The 19,550-nt window shown below is 39.0% G+C and overlaps 1 protein-coding gene across 19 annotated transcripts in view; it reads right to left on the bottom strand.

The window, feature by feature from the left end:
* Positions 1-19,550, bottom strand: part of PLD1 (phospholipase D1) — a 284,818-nt gene that overhangs the window by 71,327 nt on the left and 193,941 nt on the right. For all 19 annotated transcript variants that reach the window (XR_011250438.1, XR_011250449.1, XR_011250462.1 and 16 more), the window contains 3 exons: positions 17,964-18,077; positions 14,366-14,415; positions 4,329-4,463 (listed from right to left, as the gene is read on the bottom strand). Coding sequence is in view for 16 of the 19 variants with exons in the window: in XM_069560117.1 (XP_069416218.1) it covers positions 4,329-4,463; positions 14,366-14,415; positions 17,964-18,077 (299 nt within the window). In the remaining 3 variants the exon portion in view is untranslated. The remainder of the gene's footprint in view (positions 1-4,328; positions 4,464-14,365; positions 14,416-17,963; positions 18,078-19,550) is intronic.

Here is a 19,550-nt window from a genome sequence, read left to right as displayed (position 1 = left end):
TTCTCCTTTGTGCTAAATTGCTTCAGTTTTGTCCTACTCTTTGTGACCCCAAGGACTGTGGCCCACCAGGCTCCTCTGTCCATGAGATTCTCCAGGCAAGAATACTAGGGTGGGTTGCGGCCCAGGGGTCGAACCTGCATCTCTTACATCTCTTGCATTGGCAGGCAGGTTCTTTACACTAGCTCCATCTGAGAGGATTCTAGAAGAAACACAGCCCTGCTGACATCTTGATTTTAACCCAGTGAGATCTATGTTGGACTTCTAACCTACATAACTTTCAGATAATAATTTTGTGCTGTTTCAAGTCACTAAGTTTGTGGTCATTTGCTACAGCAGTAATAGACAACTAATACACCAACTCTACCCTTATTTAGGCCTATGTGTTTTAATTAATTCACTTATTTATTTTTGGTTGCACCATGCGGCATATGGGATCCTAGCTCTCCCACTAGGGATCAAACCCATACTCCCTGCATTGGAAGTGCAGGGTCTTAACCACTGGACCTCCAGGGAAGTCCTTAGCGGGCTACTCAGTACCTTCTAACCGCCTGTGTTCCCTGTGCCTCCAGTTCAGGAGTTCTCAGCTTGGCTGCACAGGAGCATCACCTAGGAAGCTTTCAAAAGATAATGGTGCCAAAAACAAAAACAGAAAGCAAAAAAACCTTGACATCTGGGCCCTAAGCCAGACCAATTAATCACAATTTCTAGAAGTAGGAACCAGGCATTATTAGTATTTTCTCCTAACATCACTCCATTCTTTTATCAATTAACCCAACTTTCTTTTGCAGGGGGAGAGGATCTATTTGAAAGTAAATTGCAGACATGAATAAACTTTCCCCCAAATGACAGTTCCATTTATCTGAACTCAAACCCATCTGTGTTCAAAATTGTTCTGTGGTGACAGTGAAAACATCTGATTAACTGAGTGGAGATAGGAAGACTCCTATCAGAGTGATGGAAATATTCTGTATATTGTTCTGGGTGGTGGTTACATAAATGTAAACATATGTGAATATTCACTAAGCTGTACACTGAAGTTTTGTGCCATTTACTATAAATAATACATTAATTAAAAAAGAATAGTCCACAAAACACACACAAAAAAGAGCCACTAGGCAATTCTAAGGCAGTCAGGGTTGAGACCCATGGGACTCACTCCTTACTGGGTAGCCTTTCAACTACAGACACTTATCTCGAGCCTGCCTTTAAGCACCGAGATCTATTCCCTCCATGGGGTTTCCCACATATCACCCTTGCTGACTGCCTCTCAGCACCAGTTCATCAGTATCCATCCCAATGGTTCTGGTGTTTGGTGAAACACTACTGCCTCCCCTGTAGTCCCTGAGGTGGGTGGGGTAGTGGCACTGTGTGATCATGTTTTGTGTCTATGGTGATGTGCAGTGGATTGCATGTGTGCATGCTAAGTCACCTCGGTTATGTCCAACTCTTTGTGACCCAGTGCACAGTAGCCTGCCAGGCTCCTCTGTCCATGGGATTCTCCAGGTAATAACACTGGAGTGTGTTGCCATGCCCTCCTCCAGGGGATCTTCCGACCCAGGGATCGAACCTGCGTCTCTTACGTCTCCTGCATTGGCAGGCAGGTTCTTTACCACTAGTGCTCCCTGGGAAACCCATGCAGTGAATTAGTGAAACCAAAAGAAAGAAAAAAAAAATCATTTCATTTAGTTAACAGGATAGACTTAAATTTTACTTAAGGATACCCTTGTTTTATTTAGGAAATACAATAACTGTTAGTTTGGCTACATGTCAATAAGATGAATTAGAAAACTGGACTTGGTCACAGATTTTGGAACCAACAGGGCCACTGGGGGTAAGACATAATTAAAGCTATACATGAAAGAGATCTCAGTGTGCGAAACCAAGTATTTCCTTGTGAAGAAAAATTAAGGATAAACTATTTAGTCATTTTTCTTATGATAGATTATTCAGTAATTCTGGTGTAAGTCTGACATGTTAGAAAATTTAATTACAGGTTACTCTAACTTCTTTTAAGCTCTTAATGACTTAACACCTGTAAAATATCCTCAACCTAATTTCTCAAGTTCCTCTTTGAGAACTTTAAACATTGTTCTCTGTGTTATGAACTTAAACAGGCCAAATGTCTAAGAGCAGCAACAACAAGTCTCTTTCTTCCAGAGTTCCCACAGAGGTGAAAAGAACAAAAGTACACATGGATTTTTCCATGGATTTTCCAGAGGAAAATCTGTCCTGCCCTTGGGGAAGAAGAAAAAGAAATCCAGCCCCTAAAGACTAGCAAGTGAGACTTCTTCCTACTCCCAAGGTCACATCTTCAGTTTCAAGAAAGTAGGTAACAACTGTATGCAAAAAGGATCAATTATTGCTAGTCTAAATAAATTGTAGCCTTTGAGAGTTTAAAGACCTTTCTATAAAGTAAGTCAAAAGCCCTACAGATTTATTTAACTCAAATACTAAAAACTACTTTGCATTTATACTTGATGTAAAAGTAAAGCAGGTTGAAAGTCAAAAAGACTTTTAAAAGGAAAATATTTATAGCTGTCAATTTTTACTTCAAGAATTCTGAAATCTCCCTAAAGAGATCAACCGACCTCTATCTGGCTTTGTTTGTTTGTTTTTCCATTTCAACAAGCATCAGTATTTTCGCTTTCCTTATTGTCACTGTCAATTTGAATATAAAAATATTCTGAGATTAGCTTCTAAAGAGGCAAAGACAAGAATAGCTTGGGGAAATAAGAGAAAACTTGTTTATTAGGGGAGATGGGGAAGAAATGAATCCTTAAACAGCTCCGATCCCTACTGGGCAAGAGATTGAAGACACAAGATTTTTCTCTTAAAGGCCCAGTAAGTATTGAAAGAATGTGTGTGTGTGTGTGTGTGTGTGTGTGTGTGTGTGTGTATCACCACACTGTCTACATATTTTCTGGCTTCAGAACTGCTTTTCTTTTCAAATCATGTTCCAGAGAAGACAGTCTAATTACTCCTAGGTATGAGATTTTTCTTTCTTTTCTCAATGGAGGATAGAAATGGAAAAGGCATATATATTGTCATTTTTTTTCCAGAACACTCCATGACATTTAGTTTCTTAAAGAATAGATGTCTTATAGCTGAGAAACTACATTTCATTTAAAACAGATGAGTGGAATGCCCAACAGTGGGACACAGCATATCTCTTAAGTAACATCCCCTCACCCTTGTCAGTTCATTTATCTGACTGGTTATTAATACTCATTTTCTCATTTTGACCTTTCAGTGTTCATGTAACATGATATTAGAAGGCAAACCAACCCCACGATGGGAAAATGAAGCTTTCCGGGTGTACAAAAGAATGGAGCTGCAAACCCACCGTTCTCAGCAAGCTGTTCTAATCTGGGTAGAAGTACAACCAGTAACACCTCTGAATCTGTCATGGGGTGAGGGCTGCAGGAAAAGACTGCAGACCTTAGTCTAGGGCTATATTGTATTATTACTACACAAGCTGGTCTACTTTGTACCCTGATTCAGTTCAGTTCAGTTCAGTCACGCAGTTGTGTCCGACTCTTTGCGACCCCATGAATCGCAGCACGTCGGATTAGTAACACTCAAAATACTGACTCCAGGGGAAAAATGGTAAGCATAGACATTGTTGTTGATGTTGGATAGTTGCTCAGTTGCATCTAACTCTTTTGTGACCCCGTGGACTGTAGCCTGGCAGGCTCCTCTGTCCATGGGATTTCCCAGGCAAGAATACTGGAGTGGGTTGCCATTTCCTTCCCCAAGGGATCTTCTCAATCCAGGGATCAAACCCACTATCTCCTGCATTGGCAGGCCAGTTCTTTACCACTGGGCCACCAGGGAAGCTCCAAGCATAGGTGCAGTGATATTTTAACATCCTTCCGATCCTGACTCTTGCAAAAACCTTGGGTCTGAGGTAATGGTTAGCTGGATGTGGTGGGAGCACATACGAAGTACGGCCAGGCCACCAGGTACTCACTTATGACACACTTCCCTTCCCAAACCTCTCCCTTCCAGCCCTGAAATCTAGGTACTTGTTTTTAAAAGGGGAATAATAAAGAATTAATGAGCACAGACTGATTGCTGCACTGCTGGGTTAGACTGCTGTCTCTGGACACTGTAATTTGCACAATGGCCATTTAATTGTTCTGGGCCTCTGTTGCTTCACAGATAAAAACAGGGATTAGGAAGGACATAAGTGAAAAAGATTGCTTCAGGAATGTTTTAGATACTGATACTCTCAACTGCAAAGGAAGCTTCAAAGGAATAAAAAGAATGATTTTTTTGCATGAGGTAAGTCAACTGACAAGGAACACAATTAGAGACCAAGTACTTACCAATAATAACAGTGTTGTCATCAGCAATTAGCAACTTGCTGTGGACATAGATAAGTTCAGTGACTAAGTTTCCTTCAAGCTCTGCATGTGTTCTAAGACCACAGAAGGAGATATAATTTATCCACTGATTGCCAACTGTAAATTAAACAAGAAATCACTAAAATTAATATGACCAAGCTCAATAAAGGTATCTTAGATTTTACTGTCTTTCGAAACAAATATACCACTTCAACAGGTTAAGAATAGATTGCATAACATATATGTGTATGTGTCTGTACATAATTTTAGAATGCATCTACGATCTATTTTTACTTTCTGAAGACTTCTATATTGTTAATATAAATGGAGATATAATTTCAAAATATCTTACTGAAGTGATTTCTATGAATCCCCAATGCTAGGTGATCCCCAAATAAATTCAAATATGAACATTTTATTTTAAAGATTTCTTGATTAACTACTGAAGAGTGATAATTGAAGTATAGCCACAGTGGGACAACCTAAGATTTGCATCTGTCTGGGTTGACACCTGCTGCTGTTTATTCTGTTATTTTTAAAAATTTACTTATTTGCCTGCATCAGGTCTTAGTTGCAATACTCGGGATCTTCACTGTATCTTGTGGGATTTCTTTCATTGCAGTGTGTGGGCTTCTCTCTGTTTGTGGCTCGTGAGCTTATTAGTTGCAGTACATGGGCTTAGTCGCTCTGCAGCATGTGGGATCTTAGTTTCCCAACCAGGGATCAAACCCGCATCTCCTGCATTGGATGACAGATTCTTTTTTTTTTTTAATCCAATTTTATTTTATTTATTATTTTTGCCATTTAAAAATATTTAATTGGAGGCTAATTACTTTACAATATTGTGGTGGGTTTTGCCATACATTCACATGAATCAGCCATGGGTGTACATGTGTTCCCCATCCTGACTGTCCCTCCCACCTCCCTCCCCAGCCCATCCCTCAGGATCATCCCAGTGCACCAGCCCTGAGCACCCTGTCTCATGCATTGAACCTGGACTGGCGATCTACTTCACATATGATAATATACATGTTTCAATGCTATTATCTCAAATCACCCCACCCTCACCTTCTCTCACAGAGTCCAAAAGTCTGTTCTATACATCTGTGTCTCTTTTGCTGTCTCGCATATAGGTCATCATTACCATCTTTCTAAGTTCCATATATATCCGTTAATATACTGTATTGGTGTTTTTCTTTCTGACTTACTTAGTTCTGTATGATAGGCTCCAGTTTCATCCACCTCATTAAAACTGATTCAAATGCATTCTTTTTAATGGCTGAGTAGTATTCCATTGTGTATATATACCACAGCTTTCTTATCTGTCTGCTGATGGACATCTAGGTTGTTTCCATGACCTGGCTATTATAAACAGTGTTGCAATGAACATTGGGGTACACGTGTCTCTTTCAATTCTGGTTTTCAATTCTGGTTTCCTCGGTGTGTATGCCCAGCAGTGGGATTGCTGGGTCATAAGGCAGTTCTATTTCCATTTTTTTAAGGAATCTCCACACTGTTCTCTATAGTGGCTGTACTAGTTTGCATTCCCACCAACAGTGTAAGAGGGTTGAGATGGCAGATTCTTAACCACCAGACCACCAGGGGAAGTCCCAACACCTGCTGCTGTTTAAATCAGATGCAAGATGTGAGCCCAAACTATTTGATGTATATACATACTTAGTAGCAAACTCAGGGCAAAGCAGCAGTGAAAATTTTACAGACTTTGGGTAAGTAAAAATGTTGGCAGTTAAATAACATCCCTCTTTCTAAAGCATTGAAATCAGGGAAACAAAAAAATCCTAAGTACGTTTGACCTTGGAGAATTTATTTCAGAGCAAGAAGTACCAGGTTTGTACTTTAAAATGTAGCCCTCTCATTGTGTGAAGGTCATTTATGTGATAAGAACTGTATTCCATATCAAATCAACCCATAATCATTACTCTGGCGTGAGTGTTAGTCATGAGATTTTATGGTCCCCCTCTCACACAGCAGTTGTCCTGGATAAGCTAAGTGTGATACTAAGAATAAATGGAGTGGAACCAAAGCATCACAGATTCTTATAGAAGGAGAATATAAATTTTTATAAGAGAATGTGAAGCACGCTGATAGAATCAATGGTAGTTCATGTTTCATTTACTGAAGTTTCCAGGTATTACTTATGTTTTCTATTTTGCTGTTGATATTACTCAGTGAACCTATTACATTTAGGTATCTTGGAAGGAAATTTTTTCACAGGTAATATATAGAGGTTCTTCCATTTATAGATAACCCTTCCCATATCTGATATTAACACATACTATAAAGTCTGTATAATTAAAACAGTGCAGAACTGGTACATAGACAGCCAAACCAGTGTCTGAAATTGAAAGTCCAGAAACAGATCCACGTAAATATGAAAATTTTGCATATGATAAAGGTTGTAGCTCTAGGAAAAGGGCTTTTTAAGAAAAGGTGCTAGTATAATTGCATAGCTCTTTGAAAGAGATAAAAATTATATACATTCCTCCCATTCCTCCCATAAAAACTCTAAATAAATCAGAGATGAAAATGTAAGCATGTAAACCCATACAGGTGTTAGAAGAAAATCGAGTGAATTCCTGGTAACCTGAGTGTAGGGGACGCTCATAACTATCTAGAGGCAATAAAAGAAAAGATCAATAATGTTGGCTAAACAAAACAAAACAAACTCATTTGCATGACACAAAACACAATAAGCAAAAACAAAAGGTAAAGGACTTCCCTGGTGATCCCGTGGTTAAGCATCTACCTTCCAATGCAGGGGACAAGGGTTCAGTCCCTGTACCAGGAAGATTCCACCTGCTGCAGAACAAGGAAACCAGGGTGCCACGACCGCTGAGCCTACGCCCTAGAGCCCCAGAGCCGCCACTTCTGAGACTGCACGCTGCAACACGGAAGCCCTAGAGCCCGTGCTCTGCAGCAAGAGAAGACCCCACTCGCTGCAACTAAAGAAAGGACGTGCAAGGCACTGAAGACCTAGCACAGCCACAACAAATAAATACTTTTAAAAAGAACTGAAGTGAGAAAAAGATGAAAGTCTTCATAGAAAAACAGGTAAAAGACATGGACAAGTCAAACAGACTAAAAGATACATTTGAAAAGACAGTCATCTTCACTCATAATTAATAGAAATGCAAATTAAAACTATACTGAGAAACCATTTTTTTAACCTATGAGACTGACCAAAAAAAAAGAAAGAAAGATAATATATTCTGTTGTTGCAACTCGGTTGAAGTAAGCTCCCTCTTGCATTGATGCTGAGAGTGCAAACTGGTATAAACTTGGAGGGGAATTTGTCAATATCCAACAAAATTATCTACAGCCCAGCATTTCCATTCTAGAAACTTACCCTAAATATGCATTTCCAACCAATAAGAACGTATGTACACAAAGCTACTAATTATATTATTGTAATTGAAAAATACTGAAGATAACCTAAATGCTCACACAGAGAATGACTGGATTAACTATGGCCAATCTGTACACAGGGGACTGTGCAGAGGCAGAAAGGATTGAAACTCTCTATGAACTGATTCAGAGTGATTTCCAGGATGGGGCGTAAATTTAAAAAGAGCAAATACACAAAAGAATATGTGGTATGTTATTCTTATGAAAGAGATTTGGAGAAATAAGAAAATATACATGTTTCTGCTCATTTGTACAAAAAGAAACACAGCCCAAATAACTTAGAAATTGAAAAAATTTGTTACCAGTAGAGGGTGAGTAGATTAGGGTGAGAAAGACAGTGGGAAGAAGCCGAAAGGAGGTATAGTGGAGTGGCGCCTGTCTAAGCATGTCTGTCTTTTGTATAGTTCTTACTATGGGAAGTCTATTGCATACACTCAAAAAAGAAAAATAAAAATCAGGAAAGATACAGGAAAAAAGAACCCCAAATGAAATACAAACTAAAGCAAGTGAACCTAACTGCTTTTCAAATTAAAACCAAATTAAAAACACTAGCTCTTGATGATATATACTCTTAGGCTAAAGACAAAAAGAACTATAAATAAATACTGGATTCTAGTGAGATATATTTTTCATAGTAGTTGGGCTAGCAATTTCTGTGTATTCTAAGACTGAGGAAATATATATATATTATAGAAAATAGAAGTAGGTTTCTTATTGTGAGATAAAGAAGTTAAAAAAATAGAGAGATGGCAAGAAGGAATCCTGTGGCATGGGACTGAAATTGTATCAGTATGGAGATTAGATGATAGATAGATGCACAGATAGATAATGTGCAGGCAAAGAGCCTACAGCAGTAATATCCCAGCAGCAATGATCATACCTCCCACCCAGAATTTGGTTTCTGGCTAGTCAGTTGTGTCCTACTCTTTGCAGCCTCATGGACTGTAGCCTGCAGGCTCCTCTGTCCATGGAAATTTCCATGCAACAATACTCCAGCAGATTGTCATTTCCTTCTCCAGGAGATCTTTCTGACCCAGGGACTGAACCCTTGTCTGTTGCATCTCCTGCTTTGGCAGGTGGGTTCTTTACCAGCTGAGCAACTGGGGAGCAAAATATAAGTTCCTTGAGGAAATGGTTGATTGCCTGGCTAGTTATGGGAATGTATAAGATGGGTCTGAAACCCTTGTGCCAATGAAAAAAGGCTGATGGGCATGCATCAAAAGCCTCACAGGCCACACTCCATACCTACTCCCCATTCACCCTTGCTATGAAATAATTCCTATGGAGTGGCAGACATCTTTATTTCTTTATGAAAAATGCCTTTGAAAAGAAAGCTCAGGGTGAATACCAGTCACAGGGACCAAAATGAAGATAAGGGTTCCAAGTTAGAAAGTAGATATGTTGTGTCCTGTCAAAAGAGGTGAACAGATCCACTACCCACTCTTGTGAGAAGAAAACTGAGAAATTACTTCGGCCAGTACAGTCATCCCTCAGTATCCACAGGGTACTGGTTCCAGGATCCCCAAGGATGAAAAAATCTGCCCTACTCTAGTCCTTTATGTTAATATAAAGTCGTACACCATTTCCATGTGATGTACACACATCCTCTTGTACACCTTAAATCATCTCTAGACTATTTACAATATTTCATACAATGTAGGTGTTAACGTGAATAGTTGCCTGCTTGCGGCAAATTCAAGTTTTGCCTTTTGGAACTTTCTAGTTTTTTTTCCCTCAAATATTTTCAATCTGCGGTTGGTTGAATGTGGGCCGGGGAACCTGCAAAGTACAGTTGAGTGTATGTTATTTGGTGAAGGAAACTGACTCAACAGAGTAACAATGTTGGTGATGTTAACTTGTGGTGTGAGAATATGCTGAAACAGTGTCTTCTGAATAAAACGTGAGAAAGCCAGGAGCATGACAGGTATTAATAAAGAGCAATAGGCAGAAAATAATCATGGGGGCTTCCAAAGTACATGTCATGGAGGTATTTGAGAATCTGGAGTTTTATATAGGCCCCCCAAGACATATCTATTGTGAACGCTGGTGCAGATATAGCTTGAAAGATGAGAAATCTGATACAATAGACTCTAAGTTTATCAGGACATTTTGTGAAAGGACTTGGAGTTGTTACAGGCGTTTGCTGCTTAAACAAGCACTTCTTATATGTACATTTCTAATCCTGATTGAATACCTCTAGACCTTGTGTTAAATTATACTAAATTGGCTGCTAAAATGCCATAATTCACAACAATTACAAAAAATGATAAAGAAATGCTTTAAGTTAAACACTAAATCCCTGAAGATTAGCATATCACAAAATTATACACTAATCACAGCTGGTTTTCTTTTCAGGAATTCTAACATATTCGTAGCAGCAGTTTTGTTATTTCTAAAGAACTGAAACAGGAGAAAATGACAGTTCTCTATCCAATTAGAGATTAGTTAGTTCATGTATTTAAAACCCACTATACTTTTACAAAAACAAAGCCAACAATACAACACTGCACCTCAAAAAGGGGCATTATGTAATTAATCTATTCTTCCATGTTTAGAGTATGAGCGTTTCCCCCACAGAGATGCCTGATTTTGACTTGTTCCCAGGGTACTTGGAACTCGTTTTGTAAGAGGGCTTAACATTGAAATTACTTCTTATGCTAAAATCCAATTTTTCCCCTGAATAGGCAAAGGAAGAAAAAAAGTCCAGAGTCAAAGGAAATGCTTTATAATAAGCTCAGGATATTTTTGTGATTGAGAAACTAAATAATAGTCTTGTTCTGACTTTTTATTCTCCTATAACCTCACCTTTGCATTTTTCCTAGCCACTGTCATTACTGAATGACTGTCCTGATTTTATTTCTTTTTTAAAGATGCATCCATTTTATCTACTTTTAATTTCATGCTTTTTTTTGCCACACCATATGGTATGTGGGATCTTCATTCCCTGCTCGGGGATCAACCCTCACCCCTGCAGTGGAAGCACAGAGTCTTAACCACTGGAGAAGTCCCCTGATTTTGATCTTATCAATAGATCTTTTAGAACCTTACTCATTCACTATCAACTTCATTTTAAGCCACTACCCTAGAGATAGGGTAATGCTCTGATAAATCTGTGTGCATGAGCGCTCAGTTGCTTGTCGTGTATGACTTTGTGACGCTATGAACTGTAGCCCACCAGGCTCCTCTCTCTGTCCACTGGGTTTTCACAGCAAGACTGCTGCAGGGGGTTACCATGCCCTCCTCCAAGGGGCCTCTCTGACCCAGGGATCAAATCCGCATCTCCTCCGTCTTCTGCACTGCAGGTGGATTCTTTACCACTGAGCCACCAGGGAAGCCCCTGGTAAATTTATGTCCTGGATAAAATTAGATTCAACTTTTGAAAGTATTTATTATTGGTGATGTACATGTCTTATGTCCAAAGTTCTTTCTCAAGATTTTTAGATTGAGGAGACCATTTGTGAAAAATCACTGAATACTAAACAGAAATAGATAAGTTTAAAATTATATAGTCTTAAAGGCTTAATTCATTATTCTTATGGCTTCCAAATCATTTGAAAAATCCACTGGCCATAAAATTTGCCTCTTTAAAGTATGCAATTCAGTGTCTTTTTAAAAAAAGGTATATTCACAAAGTTGTACCATCATCACCACTATCCAATTTTAAGGTATTTTAATTACTCTGAAAATAAAAGCCATACCCATTATATTTGCCTATATTTGGCCACAAGAGTCAGTTTTTTCTGGCATTTCTGGCATTGGGAATCTGCTCCAACAAAGGAGTAGTAGTTTTCTTTTGGTTGTTTTATTTTCCTTCCTTTGTTTTTGTGTGAGCGTGTTTTCAATTCTCTTGGGTATATTCAATGGAGCAGAATTGCTAAGTTATATGGTAACTCTTACAGAAGGAAATGGCAATCCATTCCAGAATTCTTGCCTGGAAAATTCCAGGAGCCTGGCAAGCCTACAGTCTATGGGGTTGCAAAGAGTGGGCCACAACTGAGTAACTGAGTGCATGTTAGCTCTATGTTTAACTTTTGGGGAACTACCAAACTGCTTTCCAAAGAGTCCACATCATTTTGAATTCCCAACAGCAATGTATGAGGATTCTAAAATCTTCATATTCTCATCATTATCTTTTTTATGTCTTAAATCATAGCCATCTTAGGGGATATGAAGTTGTATCTTACGAATTTTACTTGAATTTCTCTAATGACTAATAATGTTGAGTATCTTTTCATATGTTTATTGGCCATTTGTATATCTTCTTTAGAGAAATGTCTGTTTAGATTCTTGGCCCATTTTTAATTGGATTATCTCTTTATTGTTGACTTGTAAATGTTCTTTGTGTATTTAGGATATGAATCCCTTATCAGATATAAGATTTGTAAACATCTTTTTCAGTCTTTTTTTTCCCAGTTCCTTGATAGTGTCCATTGGAACATAAAAGCTTTTATGTCTGATAAATCCAACTTAATCTATTTTTATACTTTTGTTGTAAAGCCAAGAAACCTATGTTAATACAATGTCAGAATGATTTTTGTCTACGTTTTTTTCTAAGAGTTTTTACATTTTAGGTCCTGATTCATTTTGACTTATTTTTTTTGTATGTGGTATAAGGCCCAACTTCATCCCTTTGTATGTGAATATCCAGTTGTTCAAACACCATTTCAGGACATGCAATTGTCCTGAAACCCTTGTTGAAATTCAAGTGTTCACAGTCATAGGAGTTTATTTCTATATTCTCAGTTCTACTCCTATGACCTACATGTCTATCCTTATATCAGTGTCACACTGGTTTATTACTGTAGGTTTATAGTAAGTTCTAAAATTGAGAGTGTGAATCCTCCCATTTGTTCTTTTTCAAGAAAAGCTGATTCATTGGATAAGACTCTGATGCTGGGAAGGATTGGGGGCAGGAGGAGAAGGGGGTGACAGAGAATGACATGGTTGGATGGCATTACTGACTCAGTGGACATGAGTTTGAGCAAGCTCCAGGAGATGGTGAAAGAGAGGGAAGCCTGGTGTGCTACAATCCGTGGGGTCACAAACAGTCAGCACGACTCTGACTGAACAACAACAGGGGCTATTCTAAATGCCACATTCATTTTTCTGCATTCTTTTTTTTTTCTTGCTCCTCAGACTGGGTAATCTCAATTGATTTATCTTTAAGTTTGTTGATTTATCTGCGTACTCCAGTATGCTACTGGAATCTCTAATGTACATTTTATTTCAACTTATATTTGATTATTATTAAAAATTTTTAGTTTTTATGGTCTCTATTTGGAGAGTGATTGTTTTTATACCTCTCTTTAGTTCCTTAGATTTATTTCCTTCAGTTTTTTTTAACATAGTTAAACTAGCTATTTTAAAGTCTTTCGAACTGTCTGTCAGGTCAAATTATGACTATTCTCTGAGGATTGTGGGAAGTAGGAAGTTTCAACCTATTAGGCTCCTCCCAGTAGCTGGCAGGCTATGGGTTTCCTTTCTCAGTGATGGTGAGTTGGTTCTCAAGGCTTCTATGGAACTGAGGAGAAGGGGATGGACACATGGCAAATTAAAAAGCTGTCTGCTTTTACCAAGATTCTGCTGTCCTTCTTGAATAAACAAATTGTTACATGCCCTTGGTTAATTTCCCAAGTTCTGCAGAAGTTGATTTTTGACAATTTTTGCAAGCATTTTTGTTGCTTTTATTTAGGAGTGGATTTGGGGGTGTCCCTACTATGCCATGGGGCTTCCCTCGCGGCTCAGATGTAAAGAATCTGCCTGCAATACAGGAGACCTGGGTTCAATCCCTGGGTCAGGAAGACTCCCTCGAGAAGGAAATAGGTACCCATTCCAGAATTCTTGTCTGGAGAATCCCATGAACAGAGGAGCCTGGTGGGCTACAGTCCATAGGGTTGCAAAGAAGCGACTTAGCATGCACGCACACAGGAGGCCATGTACATACTTGTTGACCAACTCATCCTTAAAGCCAAGATGACCCCTTTCTGTTTACTTTCTAGGACTGTGGTGAGGGATCACAGGAGAAGATACATATGAAGTCATTTTTTTAAATTTATATTTAATTTTTAATTGTAGTATAATTACAATATTGTCTTGGTTTTTGCTATGCATCAGTGTGAATCAGCCATAGGTATACACGTGGGGTCTTTTGAGGTGCCTTACAAATCCCACTTCTTATAAAAACAATTACTATAAGTAAATAAAAATAAATTATAAAAACTGTAAAAATAGGGACTTCCTCAGCCATCCAGTGGTTAAGACTCAGCTTTCCACCACAGACGGTTTGCATTCTACCCCTGGTTAGGGAGCTAAGAACCCAAAGGATGCAAGGTATGGCCAAAAAAAAAATAAAAAGTGTAAAAAGTTTTAAAAAATTTATAAAAATACTCTCATTTCTATCACCTATGCATCTCATGCTGTGATGGCTTCATTTGAACAACTGTTTAGACAGTTTAGTGAAAATAAGTAATTTATTTCTGCTAAGCATTTTGTGGGCTATCTTTTGTGAAGAGTTCTATAACCACACTGTAAAAACACTAATCCCAATGTGTCCCAAGAAACAACCATGCAGGAAAAGAAAAGCAGTTACTCACTCTCTGCTTTTAATTGTCCAAGGATGGAATTTTCTCCTCTGCACATGGTTCTGAAAACATATAAAGGAAAGAAACAATTAAACAGATTTCAAAGGAATCAATCCCAATTGCAGTAATCCTGCTTATTTAACTTATATGCAGAGTACATCATGAGAAACACTGGGCTGGAAGAAGCACAAGCTGGAATCAAGATTGCCGGGAGAAATATCAATAACCTCAGACATGCAGATGATACCACCCTTATGGCAAAAAGTGAAGAGGAACTAAAAAGCCTCTTGATGAGAGTGAAAGAGGAGAGTGAAAAAGTTGGCTTAAAGCTCAACATTCAGAAAATGAAGATCATGGCATCTGGTCCCATTACTTCATGGCAAATAGATGGGGAAACAATGGAAACAGTGTCAGACTTTATTTTGGGGGGCTCTAAAATCACTGCAGATGGTGATTGGAGCCAGGAAATTAAAAGATGCTTACTCCTTGGAAGGAAAGTTATGACCAACCTAGACAGTATATTGAAAAGCAGAGATATTACTTTACCAACAAAGGTCCGTCTAGTCAAGGCTATGGTTTTTCCAGTAGTCATGTATGGATGTGAGAGTTGGACTGTGAAGAAAGCTGAGTGCCAAAGAATTGACGCTTTTAAACTGTGGTGTTGGAGAAGACTCTTGATAGTCCCTTGGACTGCAAAGAGATCCAACCAGTCCATTCTGAAGGAGATCAGTCCTGGGTGTTCATTGGAAGCACTGATATTAAAGCTAAAACTCCAATACTCTGGCTACCTCATGTGAAGAGTTGACTCATTGGAAAAGACTCTGATGCTGGGAGCGATTGGGGGCAGGAGGAGAAGGGGACGACAGAGGATGAGGTGGCTGGATGGCATCACCGATTCGATGGACATGAGTCTGAGTGAACTCCGGGAGTTGGTGATGGACAGGGAGGCCTGGTGTGCTTCGATTCATGGGGTCACAAAGAATCGGACACGACTGAGTGACTGAACTGAACTGAACTGAATCCAAGTAAAAACAGAGGAAGTGCTTTTATGAGAAGATGCTACATAGCCTTTTTAAAAGAAAAAAATATGAGTGTCACTTCTGTTACTGATGGGACAAGTTGTTTTGAGGTGGATAAATGGAAAAGTTATAAAATTGATAGTAGATTTCAGAAAGTGAAAGTGTTAGTCACACAGTGGTGTTTGACTCTTTGTGACACCATGGACTATAGCCCACCAGGCTCCTCTGGAATTTTCCAGGCAAGAATACTGGAGTTGGTAGATAATCTCTTCTCCAGGGGGTCTTCCCAACCCAGGAATTGAACCTGAGTCTCTTGCATTGGCAGGCAGATTCTTTACATCTGAGCCAGCAGGGAAGCCCAGAAAGAGATGTTATTTTAAAAAGATGGATTATGAATGAGTTTTCCCTCTTAGAAAAGGTGGCGTTAGTTCCTTTGGAATTAAAGAAACTACTGTACCTGAGCTCTCTCCGTAAAGAAAACCCTTTAAAAGTGAAAAGTATAGTCTCGAATAGCTGACTCTACTAATGGTTTTGTTTCTCAAGACTCTGATAATAGACGATGAATTAGACTGACAAAGCAAAAAATTCTATGCTCCATCTGCTTGCTCTATGAAAGTAATTAAAACTACACTTATGCCTAGGAAATGCTGATATTATTAAAGATGATGCCAGCAAATAGAGATGTTTTTGCATAATAAAAGGTTATAGTTTCGGTTGCTGAACAAAAGCCAAACATGTTATTTCATTCAGCTGGTTCAAACCCAAGAAAACAGTCATAGAAAGTAATTACAATTCCAAAAATAATATTAGCATGGCAAATGAAGTGGATAAAACCAAATCAAACATTATGTCAGTGCCTTAAATACTTCAAAAGCTTTGTTTGTCATGTTATAAATCAGATAATATGAGAAGTGGGCAAATCTTCAACTGTATGGACCAAAGCACAGGGAACGCTTTCTCATACTGTCACCGGGCAAAATTACCCCAGAAGAAACAAAACATCTTTACTTGAAACCCTGGCAGACAGAAAGATACATGCTTAAAAAGTCAGAAAGAAACAAGAGGGTTAAAAAAAAGGTTTCCACCACAGTGGTACACTCAAACCACTGGAAGGCCTTAGATCCTGAAAGGGGTGCCTCTAGGGAGGAGGACACAAGCCAGAGCACATCGAAGCCCCCACCTCCAATCTGACCAAGGCCCTGAATCCTTATCTGCTTCACACACTGAGGGTTTGGGACAAGACCTTATCTGTCCCTTCCCCACAAAAGAATTTGATTAGAAAGGTGGGAAACTACAAATGGTTCTAAAAAACGGGATATTAAACGAAAATATCCAAGTGCTAGTCCCTGCTTGGACATATGACCCTGAGTAGGCACTTTTGTGTCTCACGCCACAGGGTTTGTAACTGGGAGCTGGATTTACGCCAGGGCTGCTGCATTTACTCATTACTAGGTCACTCTTCTCAGCTAAGTGACCCAGAAAGAAGGCCAGGCAGGAAGGCGGTGGGGGGTTGGTTTCCATCACTTTCTGCACCACCTCTCTGTACTGCCTACCGGCTAGGACCTCTCAGTCCTTTCTTCATCATCTTCTGGCCAAAGCTGAAGCCTCGTGGGCCTTTTTGAGTGAATATGGACACTCTGCTTTTCAGAATATTGAGAACAGGACTTAGCATTCTCCCTAAAATTCTAACAATGAGATAGCAGGGAAAACAGAATTAAAATTCCAGGAGACAGGAAAGAACCTTCATGCTTCATTTACAGGCAGAGACTATTATTACCAACCTTGTTGAAGGATTGCAGCCTAAAATACTCATAAACCATCATGTGCAAATCATGTCACTGTAAGCATTTAATTTTTCTCTTTTATCTACTTACTGCAAGGAATATGGAAAGCTCAATAACTATTTATGGCTTGAAGATAATAATTATATATAAAGAATGTTATATGTATATAAAGTCCTTATCTCCATTTATAATATATATTAATATGTACTAAATCCCTGGTAGCTCAATGGTAAAGAATCCACCTGCCAGTGCAGGACATACGGGTTTGATCCCTGGGTCGGGAAGATCACTACGAGCAGGAAATGTATTTCCTCCAGTATTCTTGCCTGGGAAATCCCATGGACAGAGGAGCCTGGAGGGCTATCGTTCATGGGGTTACAAAAGAGTCAAACACAACTTAGCGACTAAAACAACAAATAACTAAAATATTAGTATTTGTATATTTGTATATATATTGTGTGTATATATCTCATAAATGGAGATAAGCACTCTCTACTTTCTCTCTCTCTCTCTCTCTATATATATGTATATATACACATATGTGATAGGCAATTAGTATAAGAGAGAGACTAATATTTTAGTTCTTTTATACTTACCAAGTGTCCTAGGCCTACCATGTAAGATTTTAGGCTTATTTGAGTTTTATCAACTAGTGAACAGACCAAGAATCAAATGCAAAACAAAGAAATGTGTCCATCTGTTCAACGCTCCACTGAGTAGATGTAGAAAAACATTTCCATGCCTCTGGCCAGTATACATGCATGACTGGCTGAAAGCTGAAAACAGAGGATTTCAGAACTTTGGCACCTGTAGTTGAAGTGCATTATTGCCTGTAGAGCATTTCCTCCACCGGTTGAAATGTCTCCTTCAAAACCTGGCAAAAGTGGTATCACAACATACACCCGGTATCTCTGGTTTTCCCTGCAAAAGTCAGACGTAGAGAGTTTCATCACAAGAAAAAAAAAAAAAACACAGTAACAGTTAAAAATGACAACCAAGCAGCGCACATGGTTTTGGAGACTGAGTGAATGGCTTCCCACAACACCCTCTATCACGCTCCAGGCTTTGGCAGAGAAGGGCATGTTGCTAGACTGGAAGCCAGAAGCAGCAATCAGGCTAACCATTCGTAACAACCTGAAAAATAAGCTGCCCTTGGCAGTCAAGTGGGAACTCTATCCACTATCTCTCTACAGCACAATCCTTCCTAGGACAAAATTCCTTGTAAGAAGGCCTTGCATGGATCCCATGGAAGCTGAAGAGGTTACAATAAAGTTTTGAAAAGATATCATCCTAACCATTTCCTGCGGACAGTAGCCATTCAGTTAGCAATCACTGAGTAAATGAGTTCCCACAGCCTAAATCTCAGGGGAAAAGCAAGATATTGGACCCAGGATATTTTCTAGTGCAGAAATCATCGTTCAGAAGCTCTGATTCATCCCTGAAACCTCTGCTTCAAATGCAAAATATTACCCTGGGCCCATCAAGAATTTTAAGTAACTGATGTTGAGTTTTAAATCTCCTGCATATACAAAATATTTCTTGGTTCACTCTCCCAACTGATTAACAACAGCCTTTGAAAGAAAAGCCTTTGAGCTGCTTTTGCTAACTCAAGGATGTAACAAATGTTTAGAAGAAGAAAGCGTGGGTCCTTACTTTGATCTGTGTTCAGAAAGTCGGAAATTTGGAGAACTATGTTCAAATAGATACTGCCTCTTTGGAGGCGAGACTGTTACTGTCCTTATCTCTGGAAGACACACAGGAAGAAGGGCAAGTCTGGAGGTGGCCATGGAATCCACTACGGTCAGAATCTCACCCATTTATCTGAGAAGTCTACATTCACACAAAGACGCTGCTGCAGGTTAATTTTCAAATCGGAATCTACCTAAACTTTTCATAATACATAATCCTTCAAGTGCATTTTCTTTTAAACTGCTACATTAAAAAAAAAAAAAACCTGCTACATATTTCTTTTGGGTGAATATTATTACTACTCTCAGAGGGGTCAGACTTCATTACTGAGGTCTGTGATGTCAGCTTACCATATGAAGACTTAGGGAAAGCGTGGCTCGAGGCAGAAGCCACAGCCAACAGGACAGAGTCTGGACGCCTTTGAGCTTAACTGCAGAGCCTAGAAATGAGGAAATCTGAACTAGGGTACTGTAATGGCATGAATTAATCACTAGATGGCAAACACAGTTTGAGTTGGCAATTTTTTTTTTTTTTAATAGAAAGTGTTAAAAGTTCTCTGTCAGATAAGGGTAAGAAGCTCACATTCCTAAATATTAAGCTAGAAAATGGGAAGAACAGAAAGAATACCGAAGCTACTGTCCCACCAAGTGAAGTTGCTTAGTCCTGTCTGACTCTGCGACCCCATGGGCTGTAGCCTACCACGCT

The sequence above is a fragment of the Ovis canadensis genome, chromosome 1, assembly GCF_042477335.2.
Source record: "Ovis canadensis isolate MfBH-ARS-UI-01 breed Bighorn chromosome 1, ARS-UI_OviCan_v2, whole genome shotgun sequence".
Lineage (NCBI taxonomy): Eukaryota > Metazoa > Chordata > Mammalia > Artiodactyla > Bovidae > Ovis > Ovis canadensis.
This window is presented reverse-complemented; position numbering and strand designations above follow the sequence as displayed.